At 45.1% G+C, this 13869-nt stretch overlaps 1 protein-coding gene across 2 annotated transcripts in view; it reads right to left on the bottom strand.

Moving 5' to 3' along the window:
- Nucleotides 1-7863: 7863 nt before the first annotated feature.
- The window catches only part of Slc6a4 (solute carrier family 6 member 4), a 33761-nt gene continuing 27755 nt past the window's right edge, over nucleotides 7864-13869 (bottom strand). Inside the window, exons 12-13 of one of the 2 annotated variants that reach the window (XM_021176145.2) lie at nucleotides 12969-13136; nucleotides 7864-8609 (exon numbers count right to left, since the gene is read on the bottom strand). In XM_021176145.2, coding sequence (XP_021031804.1) covers nucleotides 8535-8609; nucleotides 12969-13136 — 243 coding nt within the window. In that variant the 3' untranslated portion in view covers nucleotides 7864-8534. The remainder of the gene's footprint in view (nucleotides 8610-12968; nucleotides 13137-13869) is intronic. The other variant, XM_021176146.2, reaches the window with a different exon arrangement.

Raw genomic sequence — 13869 nt, 5'->3', positions numbered from 1 at the left:
GATGGGATTAGGAGGAGGGAAGGGATGGGGGCTGCGATTGGGATGTAAAATGAATAAAGGAAAGAATTTTTCCTTTTTATTTATTCTTCTCTCTTATATTACATCCTGATTGCAGTTTCCCCTTCCTCCCATCCCCCAGTTCTTTCCCCCTCCCAGATCTACTCCCACCCTTCACTTCCCCTCAGAAAAGAGCAGGCTTCTTAGGGATATCAACCAAATAAGGCATAACAAGCTACATTAAGACAGTCACATATTCTCGACTCAAGGCTGGTTGAAGCAACCCAGCAGGAAAAGGGTCCCAAAGGCAGAAAGGCAGGCAGAGTAAGAGACAGTCCCCATTCCCACTGTTAGGTTTCCCACAAGAACACCAAGCTACAAAACCATAACGCATATGCAGAGGACCTAGGTCAGAGTCAGGCAGGCTCCCTGACCTCTGTGAGGCCACTTGAGTCGCAGTCAGTTGATTCTGGGGCCATGTTACCAGTGGAGGGATTGGGACACCAACCCAGCCATAAAACCTGCAACCTACTGTTTGCCATGCATGCAGGATGTGCTGGTACCAGAGCCTAACATAATCATTAGAGAGACCAGAGAGACTCCATCTGGCAGCTGATGGGAGCAGATGTAGAGTCCCACTGTCCCATTCTGTAGGTGACAGAGCTCAGGGAGTCCTGAGGAGGAGGGGAAGGAAGGGTTGGAGGAGCCTAAGGGATCAAGGGCATCACATGAACATGGCACACAGCTTTCTCCTCTCTATTCTGTCTGTGGCTCCTGAGCAAAGGGAATGATGCTGCCCATGCTGAGGGTGGGTGTCCTTGTAACGTTTCGCCAGCAAAACACACTCGGACAACCGGATCCTTCTACGGCAAAGCTTTATTGCTTACTTATCAGGAAGACCTCGAATACAGGAAACTCAGTCCTTTTATAACCCACAAAGAGTGGTTGGAGACGTGCCCCTCCCTGACTGGCTGCTCACCATTAGCCCAGATGACGCCACGGGACAGGCAGGGCACAAGGCATGGAAAAATACCCCAGCACATGTGCAGACTACTTGCTTACTAGTTAGAACACCAGATATCATCGCCATCTTGTAATGGCGATTGCAAGGGCGGCTCCTCACAGGTGGGTCTTCCCACTCAGTTATGCCTCACTGCTACAGAGAGGAGTTTGTCTCCTAGCATTTCCTTCTACATGTCTGCAAATGTGGCTGTTAACCATCTATCTGTCTTATGAGATATGAAGTTCATTTTCCAATTTTATTTATTGAAATTTGGTTGGGGGGTGTTTTGGTGAAAGAAGTAAACTTCTGAAATTCTTCAATATAAAATTTCCCCTTGGTTTTAGTCACAAAATTAAATCCTAATTTGGCTGGATACAGGACTCAAGGCTGAAAGCTTTTCTCTGCTGAGTTTCTCTCCTTCTGTGTCCCATGGGGTGGCATATGAGAACACTTGGCTTTGTACATGAGAGTGCTTTAGGATCACTGGTCCATATCGCTAGTGTTTTGAGAGAGAAGCCAAGTGCCACCAGGTTAGACTGGGTTCTCCAATGCTGTTCTTTCTTTCTTTCTTTCTTTCTTTCTTTCTTTCTTTCTTTCTTTCTTTCTTTCTTTCTTTCTTTCTTTCTTCCTTCCTCCCTTTCTTCCTTCTTTCCTTTCTTTCTTTCTTTCTTTCTTTCTTTCTTTCTTTCTTTCTTTCTTTCTTTCTTTCTTTCTTTCTTTCTCTCTTTCTTCTGGGTTTCATTTTGGCAACTTTTTCTCCTTAGGGTCCCAAGCCAAATAACAAGAGGCAATTTCTTCTAGGTTCATGTAAGAAGTTACCTTTTTCTTAGTCTTGGAGATAGCTTTTCCTTTCAACCTCTTCCCTATCTTCCCTCTCCTCTTCTTCTCCCTCTTTCTCCACCTCTTCCTCTTCCTTTCTCTCTTTTTTTCCCCCTTCTTCCCCTTCCTCCTCCTTCCACTCTGTCAAAATTCACTACCAAACCAATTACACTAATCTCAAGCCACCCCAGGTTATTTCCTCAACACCATGCTTTGCATTCTCCACACTGAGAGATGTAGCAGGACCCCAGGCCTTAGCACAACTGACTCCATGATGGAAGTACCGTTCAGGCTGCAAAACTCTGCACATAGATAGCACCACCTGACAAAACTAAAACAAAGGCCTACTCCATCAAAGTCCATAGTTATGGGAAAGTCTCTAAATGTCCTAGCCTTGCCTTTTTGGCTTCTGTAGTTCTGCTTCTGGCTGCCTGCTCTTTTTAACCGAAGCATGTTAACCCAGGACATGGTGTTTGTGCTTAAAAGCTCAACCTGAGAAAGGCTCAGGGCTACCCTTGGATCCCGAACACCCAATGTAGTCGCTTGGGGCTAATAAAGACTTTCTATTGGCTTAAACCCATGTCCAAGCAGTCTTCTTTGATGGATACCCCACAACAGAGGCTGAGAGGAGGCTGAGTCCTGTTTTTCAGGATACTGAAATCTCACCATCTTCCTCCTCCGCATAGATCTCTCCCTCCTCTTCATCCTCCCCATAGATCTCTTCCTCCTCCTATTCTTCCCCATAGATCTCTCCCTCCTCCCACCTGTTTCCCACTCTACCTTAGACTATCTGAGATTCCTTCTTTCTCCAATTCTGAGGGGTTTTTCCCCCTCATCCTCTACCTCTGAGGCCACTTGGTCCTCTAACTTGTATCTCTCTCTTTCCTTCCATCTCTAAGATTACCTAATTCTCAGTCTCTAAGCTCTGTGCTTCCAGCCTAGCATTTCCTACCTCTTGTACAAACAGGAAGCTCAAATCATGTTGATGTTCCCCCAGCTTTATGTTCAAGTCTGAGTTTTACTTTCTTTTTCTCAAATCCAACCTTTCATTCTGGCTTGATTTGCTCTCTCATTTTCTGGGGAGCATATTTGAGTAAGCCTTTTTTTTTATGTTTTATGTATTTTATGTGGGTCCCAGGGATTGAACTAAAGTTACCAGGCTTTGACACCAAGTGCCTTTACTGCAGGGCTGTCCCACTGGCCTCTTCATAAATTGCTCAATAGGAGAGTTTTGGATGGTAAATTTCCTGAGACTTTGGAGGTTTGAAATCATCTTAGTTTCATCATCACACTTAAATGCTAATTTCTTTTTTTTTTTTTTCCGAGACAGGGTTTCTCTGTGTAGCCCTTGCCCTGGCTGTTCTGGAACTCACTTTGTAGACCAGGCTGGCCTCCAACTCAGAAATCCACCTGCCTCTGTCTCCCAAATGCTGGGATTAAAGGCGTGTGCCACCACTGCCCTGCTTAAATGCTAATTTAACATAGGACAAAAAGAAGAGGTCTCAGATCATTTTCTCTTGGGACACTGAAAATGTTAGCTGACCTGTTGCTCTCTGATACCCACTGCTGCTGTGTGGCTCCCTCACTAGTGTGCTTGTTTCTCTGGAGGCTTAGAAAGTTCTCTTAACTCCCTAAGCTCTGATAGTTCATTTCCTCTTTGGTTTCATCAGCTAGCTTATCCTTCCTTTCCCTTTGTTCTCTTTCCAGAATTTCTCTCAGGCTTGTGCAGTTCCCATGGCTGCCACCCTAGGTCTCAGGGTCTCCTCATACTTCTGGGACTTTGTTATTTTGCCATTCGTTCCAGGGCCGTTTCTCAGCCTGATCACTCTTACATCCTTTAATTCTGCCAGATAAGTCCCTAGTCAGCTTATTCCTTTTGGGACTAACTCTGGAATGGGCTGGGGATGCTGATGGACACAGAGTCCTCTGTGTAGCCCAGGCTGTCCTGGCACTCTTTCTGTAGACCAGGCTAGCCTTGAACTCACAGAGATACACCTGCCTCTGCTTCCCAAGTGCTAGGATCAAAGGCGTGTGTCACTATGTCTAGCTATAATTAAGTTTTCAATATTGCCACCTGTTTCAGAATTTTTATCCTTTATTTTTCTCTACCAACTTTGGCTTTCACAAGGCCCAAACTCTGTGTTCATGTATATGTATGTTCGTGTATGTTCATGTATGTCTATGTGTGTTGCTGCAGCTGCACATGTAGCTACATGTGTGTGGAGGCCTGAGATCAACCTTAGATGTCATTCCTCAGGGGCCATTGCCTTGTTTTTCTTCTTTTAAAAAATTATATTTATTTTATGTATCTGAGTGTTTTGCCAGCATGTATGTATGTATGTATGTGTACCATATTTGGTCTTGTTGGCTGAGAAGGTCAGAAAAGGGCATCAGAACTGGAGTTATAGATATTTGTGAGCCACCATGTTTGTCCTAGGAACCAAACCTGGGTCTTCTGCAAAGGCAACAAGTACTTTTAACCCTGTTTTTAGGTGTGTGTATGTGCACGCGCGCGCATGTGTGTGTGCGCGCGCGTGTGTGTGTGTGTGTGCGTATGTGTGTATGTGTGTGCGTGTGTGTATGTATGTGTATGTGCGAGTGTGTATGTGCGTGTGTGTGTTTAGATGTGTGTGTATGTTTAGGTGTGTGTGTGTGTGTGCGTATGTGTGTATGTGTGTGCGTGTGTGTATGTATGTGTATGTGCGAGTGTGTATGTGCGTGTGTGTGTTTAGATGTGTGTGTATGTTTAGGTGTGTGTGTGTGTGTGCGTGTGATTTCCTGTGTCCTGCTTTATCACTCCTTTGAGACAGGATCTGACACTCACCAGCAGGCCCCAGCAACCTTCCTGCCTCCATCTTGCTCTGGAGTTACAGGCATCTAGCCACACCAGACTCATCTTGCTTTTTGAGACAATGCACTCCGTGTAGGCCAGGCTAACTAGCCAGTGAGCCTCCAGGATCTGCCTCTTCCTGCTCCCCAGTGCTGGGATTATAAATATGTCTCAGCCTCCAGATTTTTTACCTTGAGTCTAGGGATCCAAGCCCAGTACTGAGATACCTCCCTAGCCCATGGGGCAGAATTGTTTTGTGGGTCCTTTGGATTTTTCACTCCAGGTATTGCATCTTTTACTAAAATTTCCTTTAGACAATTTGTATTCTCTGATTTCATAAAAAAATATATAAAAAAATAAAAAAACAAAAAACACAAAACACAAAAAAACAGATCTTGCAAGTCCATGGAGACATTGAACTTTTCCATTACACCCCTGATGCCTTTGTATTTTGAATTCTATATTGACGCTCTCTGTTAGCGTTAGCTGCTTTCCTTCAGTACAGGTAGTGTTTTTTCCTCTCCCTTCACAAGCCTGGCCATTTTTAAAGATTATAATGGGACATTGTGGTTATTCTATCAACAATGGATTTTAATTCTTCCTTCTTTTTTTAAAAAATTCTTTTATTATTCTTTTTTAACAAACGGCCCCAGGGATAGGGGACTAGGGGAGGAGAAGAGGGGAAGTGAGACTCCAGACCCACAACCCCTCCCCACCCACCTTTTCCCCCTTATATATTTATAATCTATATACAAGCCCCGGGGATGGGGGTCAGGGGGAACTCCCTCAGTGGGGTGGGGGCAATCTAGGCTCCTTCTCCCCCCGGGACCCAGGCTCCTCTGCTCTTCGGGGAGGTCCTTCTCAAGAAGGTGGCCCTGCCCATTTCCAAGGCTTTGGCATCCAGCGCAGGGCATCTGGTGGGGAAGCCTGCTGGTAGAGGTCAATGCGCTGAGTTCGGAATACTCCACTGTAGGTGGAAGGTGGGACCTTGAGACGGGAATTGAGACCAGAGAAGGGCCTTCTAGATGGGGGAGTCCGTGACAATCCGGGACCCCCAAGGTTGCTGCTCAGCTTTCGGTAATCCTGGAAAGGCTTTAGTTCTACTGGGTGCAGCTCTGCTCACCCCAAGCTAGGGGCAAGGACAGCCAAGGCTACAAAGAAACCAAGTCTTGAAAAACAAAAAGGAAAAGAACTTTAGAATGGCTCTTATAACTGTATAGAAATGCACTGATGTGAATAGCCTCTGGGTCTGGTTCATTTTGGTGTGTGATATTTAATTGCAAGATTATCTTCATAATAAAATTTATAAAACTGAAAATTAAATTAAAAATAAATTTAAAATTGTGAGGAAAAATCTATATTATAGATAAATGGAGATCAGACACCAATGCAAACAATTGAAGGCCACAGGTGCTTTGGATAGCCCTTTTCACTTGCAGGACACCTCCAACACTGAAAGCTCTGTATAATTCCTTGAATGTCTGACTTGCCAAAAACATTCTTTTTTTTTTAAGATTTATTTATTTATTATATGTAAGTACACTGTAGCTGTCTTCAGACACACCAGAAGAGGGAGTCAGATCTCATTACAGATGGTTGTGAGCCACCATGTGGTTGCTGGAATTTGAACTCTGGACCTTCGGAAGAACAGTCGGGTGCTCTTACCCACTGAGCCATCTCACCAGCCCCCAAAACATTCTTAATTCAGTTTGAGTAAGTGCTTATTGCAAAAATTATTTTTTTTGTGTTTAACTTGGTTGTCCTGGCTGTCATCCCAACACAAGGCAGGCTAATATAGGAGGATCTTGAGTTCGAGGCTACTCTAAGCTACTGAGAAACAGATGGGAAAGGTGGTATTTTGAGAAAAGTGTGTGTCTCTGAGATAACGAGGATCTATCTTAAGCTGGGGATATACTTAAGATGCTGCCTAGCATGTATGAACTCCTGGGTCCCATCCCCAGGACCACATAAACCTGGCATCATGGCACATGCATATAATCCCAGCATTCATGGTCATCCTTGGCTACATAAGAAGAAGTTTGAGGCTAGCCTGGGCTAGTTGGGACTCTGTCTAGAAAAAAAAAAAAAAAAACAAGATTCTTCAATTTTGCAGAACTGTTTACCACTGACTGCAAGGCCACCCGTAGATAATTTCTCTTCTTCTTCGGCTCATAAGAAAGTAAAGAGAAGGCAGCGGGCCAGGCTGAGAGGCAAAGGTTCTTTCCTGTCAGAAGAGAGACAGCTCCAATCCCTCCTTCCCTCTAACATCTTAGGAAGCTCCTCAAAAGCTCAGATGAGTAAGGAAATATTGTGGGGAAAAAAGCACAAATGAGCACATCAAAGAATTATGAAGGGTGAGCAAGAGGCACAGAGATAGCAGAAGACGCTCAAGGAAGACACCACTGAGGAAATGGAGCCAAGGGAGACACCTACAGTAGGATAACTGTAAGCCTTTCATATATGGATTCCCCCACGCTCACGGCTCTTTGAGACAGTGTCTCACTATGTAGCCCGAGCTGGCATTAGTGTCATGATCTTCCTGCTTCTACCACACCAAGCTGGGACTTTCTTTTTACGAAGTTTATTTAAATTTTATATGGAGGACTTGAAGTTATAGAGTGCCAGGTAATTGATTTTATCGATTGTTTCCATAAAGGTTTTAATGAAGGAATCTCAGGCCTCAAGGTAAGATTTGCCTCCATGCTTTCTTTCATCCAAGCCTAAGTCACCCAAGTCCATATTTACGTAATCAGTACCACGCTCACATGGATGAAAAGCCATTCACTTGGAAAGCATCCTAGAACTCGTCATCAGGACCCCTTGGCAGAGTCAAGATGGGATCACGGTGAAGGGCGGTCGTTTAAAGCCAAGTTGGATTCTCTGATTGCTCCCGGGTGGAGAAGATCTGCCTTTTAGCTCATAGAATTAGACCTATGTACCCCAGAGCTAAGTAGAAGTCAGGGTTGCCCTGGCTCCACAGGACCAATAACCTGAATGGTCAAACCCTCAGCCATTTAAGCCAGATACCCAACTGCACGTGGAAGTTGCATCTGGCTACAACCATCTGGAAAGCAGTGGCCACAGTGACTGATAGAACAGGCCAGGTTTACCCAAGGACCTTTATCCTGAATGCCTAACAGGGAGGTGGGTGGTGGAAGAGACACCGGGAAAGGAGATGGTAACACAGCGTGCTTCTAATAACACGAACCCAATGGAGTAGGTAGAATCTGTTTAATGTAAGAAAAATTAGAGGCCATTTATATAGTTTGTAATGGACCCGGAGTGTTGAAATTGAGGGGACATGGACAACAATGGACAGACACAAGAGCTCACACATATATATCAGTTTTCAGTGTAGCGTCTTTACATCTTCCTTTCTTAACTTCACAGCAGCACGTGGGTCACAGAGTTCTAGTAGATTCCGGCTACAGAGTTCTATGCTACTGAGAAAATATATATGGCTAGCAAGACATCCCTGTTTTCTCTTAGGTGGTTTATGTATTCATGAACATTGAAGGCTTTAGAAGCAAACAGATGCAGGGCAATATGATCGTACCCAAAACATGATACAGACGTTCACAGACCTAATCTAAACCTGAAGCTAGCAGATGAATGGGTGGCGTTCATCCCCTCCTTCCTCTCCTCACATATCCAAAAGAGGTCAGCTCAGCGGTGTCACCAGCTAATGTGGCTGTAAGTCCAAGAGAGTTCATGGAAAGAAGTGGTTGGAACCCACAAGAGTCTGGGCACCATAGTCTTTAGGACTGTGTCTCCATGGAGAAAGACCTTACATCATCAGCTTGGCTTAGAGGGGAGGAGTCGAGGTGGAGCTTTTCAGAGATGAGGGGTGGGGGGCTGGGAGGCCATGTCCTCTCCCTCAGTGTGTTACACAGCATTCATGCGGATGTCCCCACACGGAATTTCCGTTGGTGTTTCAGGAGTGATACTTTTAATAATGCGCTGTTGGGAAGAAAAGTGCAGTGTTACAAAGTCTTGTTTGAAAAGACATTTCAACATTAATATTAAAACATTGAAGAGTATTTTAATGATATTTCACAATAAGTTGAAATAGCCTCACTAGCCTTTAAAAGAATTTCCAACTTCTAATACAGATGAAAATGTCAGTGTGGAGAAATACAAGCGTCAGGTGCAGGAAGAACACGATTGTGACAAACTTAAGGAACAGTCCTACAGCGGAGCCTTGCTGGCCACAGCATGGCTGACTAAACAGGCAAGGCTTCCCAGAGCCACACTCCGGGAGCAGACATACAGGATTTCAATCCCGCATCTCGGCCATGGTGCCCGCCAGTGCCAAGAGCCACTGAAAGCCATCCCTCACTGCTCTGTAAACCATCATTAATTAGATAGAAATATGTCTTACAATTGGAATTGGTCTTTGTTTTTAGTTTGTTTCGAGACAGGGTTTCTCTGTGTAGCCCTGGCTATCCTGGAACTCACTGTGTAGACCAGGCTGGCCTCAAACTCAGAAATCCGCCTGCCTCTGCCTCCCAAGTGCTGGGATTAAAGGCCTGCACCACCACTGCCCGGCCTGGAATTAGTGGAGTTAGGATGAACAGGAAAGAGCTCACTCCTCACAGTGTGTGGGAGAGGCGAGCCGTAAATAACATTTAAAGAAAAGTGTTTGGCTTTCATGCCCCACCTCCTTCCTATGCTCACGGCTGCCCATTTAGACATGGATTCTCCCAAGTTACCAGGCTTAGATCTTACTTAATTCTGGTGTACGTATGTGTGGGTGCATGTGAGCGGTGCCTACGTGGAGGTCAGAAGGTGACTTTTAGGGGTCAGTTTTCTACTGTGTACGTTCCAACAATTTAACTCCTGCAGCCTTTGCTGCTGAACCATTTTGCCAGCCCACTAGACGACTACTGAGCTCAGACTTTGCCAGGCCATGGCCTTCTAGGAGACTATCTCTAACCTATAAGCTACAGCTAATCTAAGAACGGAGCATTGCTGACACCTTCATAAGCATGGGCTCATTAGAGACCATCTTCTGTTATCTTTGTGTGGGTCACTAAGGCTTTCAGCAATGGTGACTTCGGCCAGCAATTGACCCCAACCTTGAGACTTGTAGGCTACCAGTGCATGGTATATTCCCACATTAAAGCAGTCAATAGAGCTTATTCTATACGCTGCAGACTTACACAAGCAGTCTCCAGCTTGTAGCGGGTTACTATAACCTGTTTTCCTTTATGACGATGCAAGAGTAATATCCACGCCATGCAAACTGTTCTCAATTCCTATATCTCCCCTTGCTAGGGTTGGGGCTACTGCTCTCTCCTGAGGCTGGGAGGTGGTACAAGCCACAGCTCCCAGCCAGCCAAGTGCTCATGAGAATGACAGCCCTGTCCTGTGTTGCCAGGCTATAATGTTCAGGAAGCTAGGTGTAGTCACTGTATTTTTTTTTTTTTTTACTTAATGACATTTTCAATTCATAATGGGTTTATCAGGATCTAATCTCATTATACAGCTGGGCGCATCTGGGTATGGCCAATACCCAGCAGAGTCCAGACACTTGCTTTTCTCTTATATTTACCTTTCTTTTAGACTTTGTTTTGGTTTTTTTGTTTTTGTTTTTGTTTTCGTTTTGGTGTTGTTGTTGTTTTTCTTTTTCAAGACAGGGTTTTTCTGTGTAGTCCTGGCTGTCCTGGTACTCACTCTGTAGACCAGGCTGGCCTCAAACTCAGAAATCCACCTGCCTCTGTCTCCCAAGTGCTGGGATTAAAGGCATGCGCCACCACCACCCGGCCTTTGTTTTGTTTTTTTAACCAAACCAAGGTTTTATATGGAGCCTCCCCTCCTCCTGCTTCTGAAAGTCAAATCTGGTAATTAACAAGTAATTTCTGTAAAGCTCCTCGTGAGGTAGGTGTGGCGGCACCTATCTTATAATGCCAGCACAGGTCAGGGGCCAAGAGGATCACACAAAGTTTAAGGCCAGTCTGGGCTACATAGGGAGACTTTGTTTTAGAATAAAAATCTCCCCCCGCCCCCACTTAAAACCAAGTGTCTTTTCTCCCAGGTACTTGCGGGCGGGGAGCACGGCGTGCCTTACCACTTACACTGGTTAAGTACACACAGAAATTAGTAAAGGCCTCTCTCAGAAGTCTTATACAAAGAAAGGTATTGGATTGTCCTTCATCCAGCACTCGCTAGGATTTCTACCCAGCACTGTGTGCCACTGTTCCTGACCCATGGAACTATCAATCCTGGGGACACGTTACTGTCCAAGGAGCACATTTTACTGATGGGGAAGCCAAGATCCAGAGGTGCGTGCTTCCACAGGACCTCTTCTTATATTCCTTGAGCTTATCAGCTGCTTCCTTGAAACCGATTGCCTCCCATCTGGTGGCCTATGGTAAGGATGTCCTTTGTCTCTACTGCGACGGGTCTGAGCTCAGTTACCTTACATCCTTCTAGGTGTCGTTTGCTCTGTAAGTCACTGAAAATCTGCAAGAGAGACAACTAGGATCTGAGGTGCAGCCTGTGGTGTAATACTGATGTTTGTTAGTCTAACGTTCCCTCGCCTGACCCAGGCCTCTGGGTTTGAAGCAGCAGAGAGGCGGTGGATCTTCTCAGCCATCACTGAAGGATAGCTCGGAGGGATGGATTTAGTGACCCGGGCTGCGAATGCATTACAGTAAAACAACGTCTGGTTCTCTTTGGGAGCAAAATGTGTGAGAGGGTTGATTTGGTCACAGTAGTTTGCAGGAGCTGAGTTTTCTTTCCCATGAGTTTAGTTTTCCCATTTAAAAACAGAAGTGAATCTAGCTGTTCTCAGAAAACGGTGTCTAATCGTCTCGTGTTCTCTTATGAAATGTCTGAGTGTGAAGCTGTGCCTATTTGAGCTACAGTCTAGTCCACCTGGGTTCTCAAAAGCCTCCTGCCTTTCCCTGGATGCTACCCTTCACCTTTCCCCCGGATGCCACCCTTCAGATTGGAGCTCTTCCCTACAATGGAGCCCTGACGGAGTTGAGATTCCTGGTGTGATACCCATCACCATGTGTAGCACGTACTCACTACAGTGGCTGAAACACAACAGACCAGACACCATTTAAAACATTTCAATTCTGCAGATCGGAAGTGACACTGTCATGAATCCTAGTAGCAGAACCAATAGCCAACCCCTATGGCAGCCTGGCATGAAAACATCACTTTGTCTGTCCCTAACCTTTAACACCAATTTCTACACTAGCCAAAGGTCAGCTCGGAAGAGGGAACCTGCACCTAAAAACAAAAAGAAACCTTAAGAGACAAAAGATCAGGAGAGCTCCTGTACTGGGCTGTCCTCGAACTTGTGACTGAAATAATGGCTTTGTGAGGAGCACTATTCATCCGCCCTCCCAGGGTTCTTCTCTGTGAGGAGGACTAACCCCCCCACCCACCCACCCAGAATTCTTCTCTGTTTATATAGCACCTGCCCACCCACCTCTTTAGGCTCTGAGTAGCAAGATGAGATAATCTATAGGCAGACACTTTGGCAAGTGTGCACTTTTTACAAACTGTAAGGTAGGTACTTAAAAACCTATAATATCCAGGCAGAAATAAGCATTTCTTCTAATATGGGGGGAAATGGCTCCCATGGCCATTTGATATTCCAAACTTTTGAGTGGGTGACAGTTTTTGAGCTTTTTAGCTCAAAACTTATTGTAACATCCTAATGATGTTACAATAAGTAACATCAATGTACTTGACACAATGATGTGAGAAAAATGACCGTGGCACCAGGCATGGTGGCCACATCTCTAACCCTAGCACTCAGGAGGCAGAGGCAGCTGGTTCTTTGAGTTGGAGGTCAGATTGGCCTTCATAGCAAGTTCTGGGCCAGCCAGGAAGACGTAATGGGTCCCTGTGTCAAAAAGAGAAAAGAGAACTGACCGTGGCTCTTCTGGAACCCTAGCTTTCACTTATCCATGCCCGTGTCCAGGCGAGCAGTAGACAAAGCGTAGGAAGCTGACACAGCCCAGGCAGAACACTGCAGTGCACCCAATCCCTTTGAGACGGGGTCTCGAATAACCCAGACTGGTCCCCAATCACAGCAGCAGAAATCCTGTATTTCCCATGTGTTGTGACACCAGACTCAGTTCACTCTTGTCACTGTGTTTGTGAGTTGCCTTGTGATGATCAAGGTAGCCATTAACTATCTTCATCTTCAGTGAGGTACGTTAAACTATTATGAATATGTAAGTAGAGCCTTATGGTGGGTTTTATGAATACTTATATCTTTTTAATAAAACACAATAAAAGAATTATTTTCTTCCCAATTATCTTACTAAACACACACACTTATTAGCTGGCACATACCTCCTTAAGTGTCCCTGGAGTGCTGATCAGCCGATAAATGATGTATATAGGGATGCAGATGACAGACGATGTTCCTATGCAGTAGCCCAAGATGATACTCCAGTGGGGATAATTGTATTGGAAAAGCCGGAGTTGGGGTGGGCTCATCAAAAAACTGCAAATGATGAACTAAGACAAATTCCAAGAAACATTGAAAATCTTTAGAATATCCATGTAGATTGAGACCACAAACACAGAAGACCAAATCTAAGAACCTATTGGGGTTTATTCTCAAAAGAACTCTTGTGCCACACTGCTGACAACTTCTGTACTAACTCAAAACAAACAAACAAACAAACAGAAGCAGGGGCTTTCCTTGGGTTTCTTTCCCATCCCACACCTTGGAGCCCACTGTGAGAATTACAGCATCTCTACAAATACCACCCAAATCAGAGAGCAATGCAGTTACCTCCCTCTGCCAACTGGAGGAGACTGATACCCACTGGGACTGGATAGCAGAGAGATAATGTGGGTGACCTCTTTGTTTATCTCTACTTTGGTACCTCCTCCCAGAATTCAGTGAGACAGAAGGCACCTTCATTCTGGGAGAGACAAACTGAGGCATACACTGCTCTTGGGACCGTTCCTTCCCATCTTTGCTCTGTCTCAGGCTTTGCAGCCTGGGGTTTCTATAAGAAAGGCTCTGTGCGGATGGCCCTCAACAGGACCGGCTGCTTGCTACAAGACCCGCTCTCAGGAATAGCCGGAGAAAAGCAGCTTAACACATTTCACTTGGAAACCAATGAAATTTTTGATAAAGATTCCAATCTCTTAACACCCGGCTCAGCATTTTCTTATTTTCAGTTTGGTTTCCAGAGGGAGCATAAATGTGAGGTTTTGCCTAGGAACCACTGTGCTGAAA

Source organism: Mus caroli, chromosome 11 (genome assembly GCF_900094665.2).
Source record: "Mus caroli chromosome 11, CAROLI_EIJ_v1.1, whole genome shotgun sequence".
NCBI lineage: Eukaryota > Metazoa > Chordata > Mammalia > Rodentia > Muridae > Mus > Mus caroli.
This window is presented reverse-complemented; position numbering and strand designations above follow the sequence as displayed.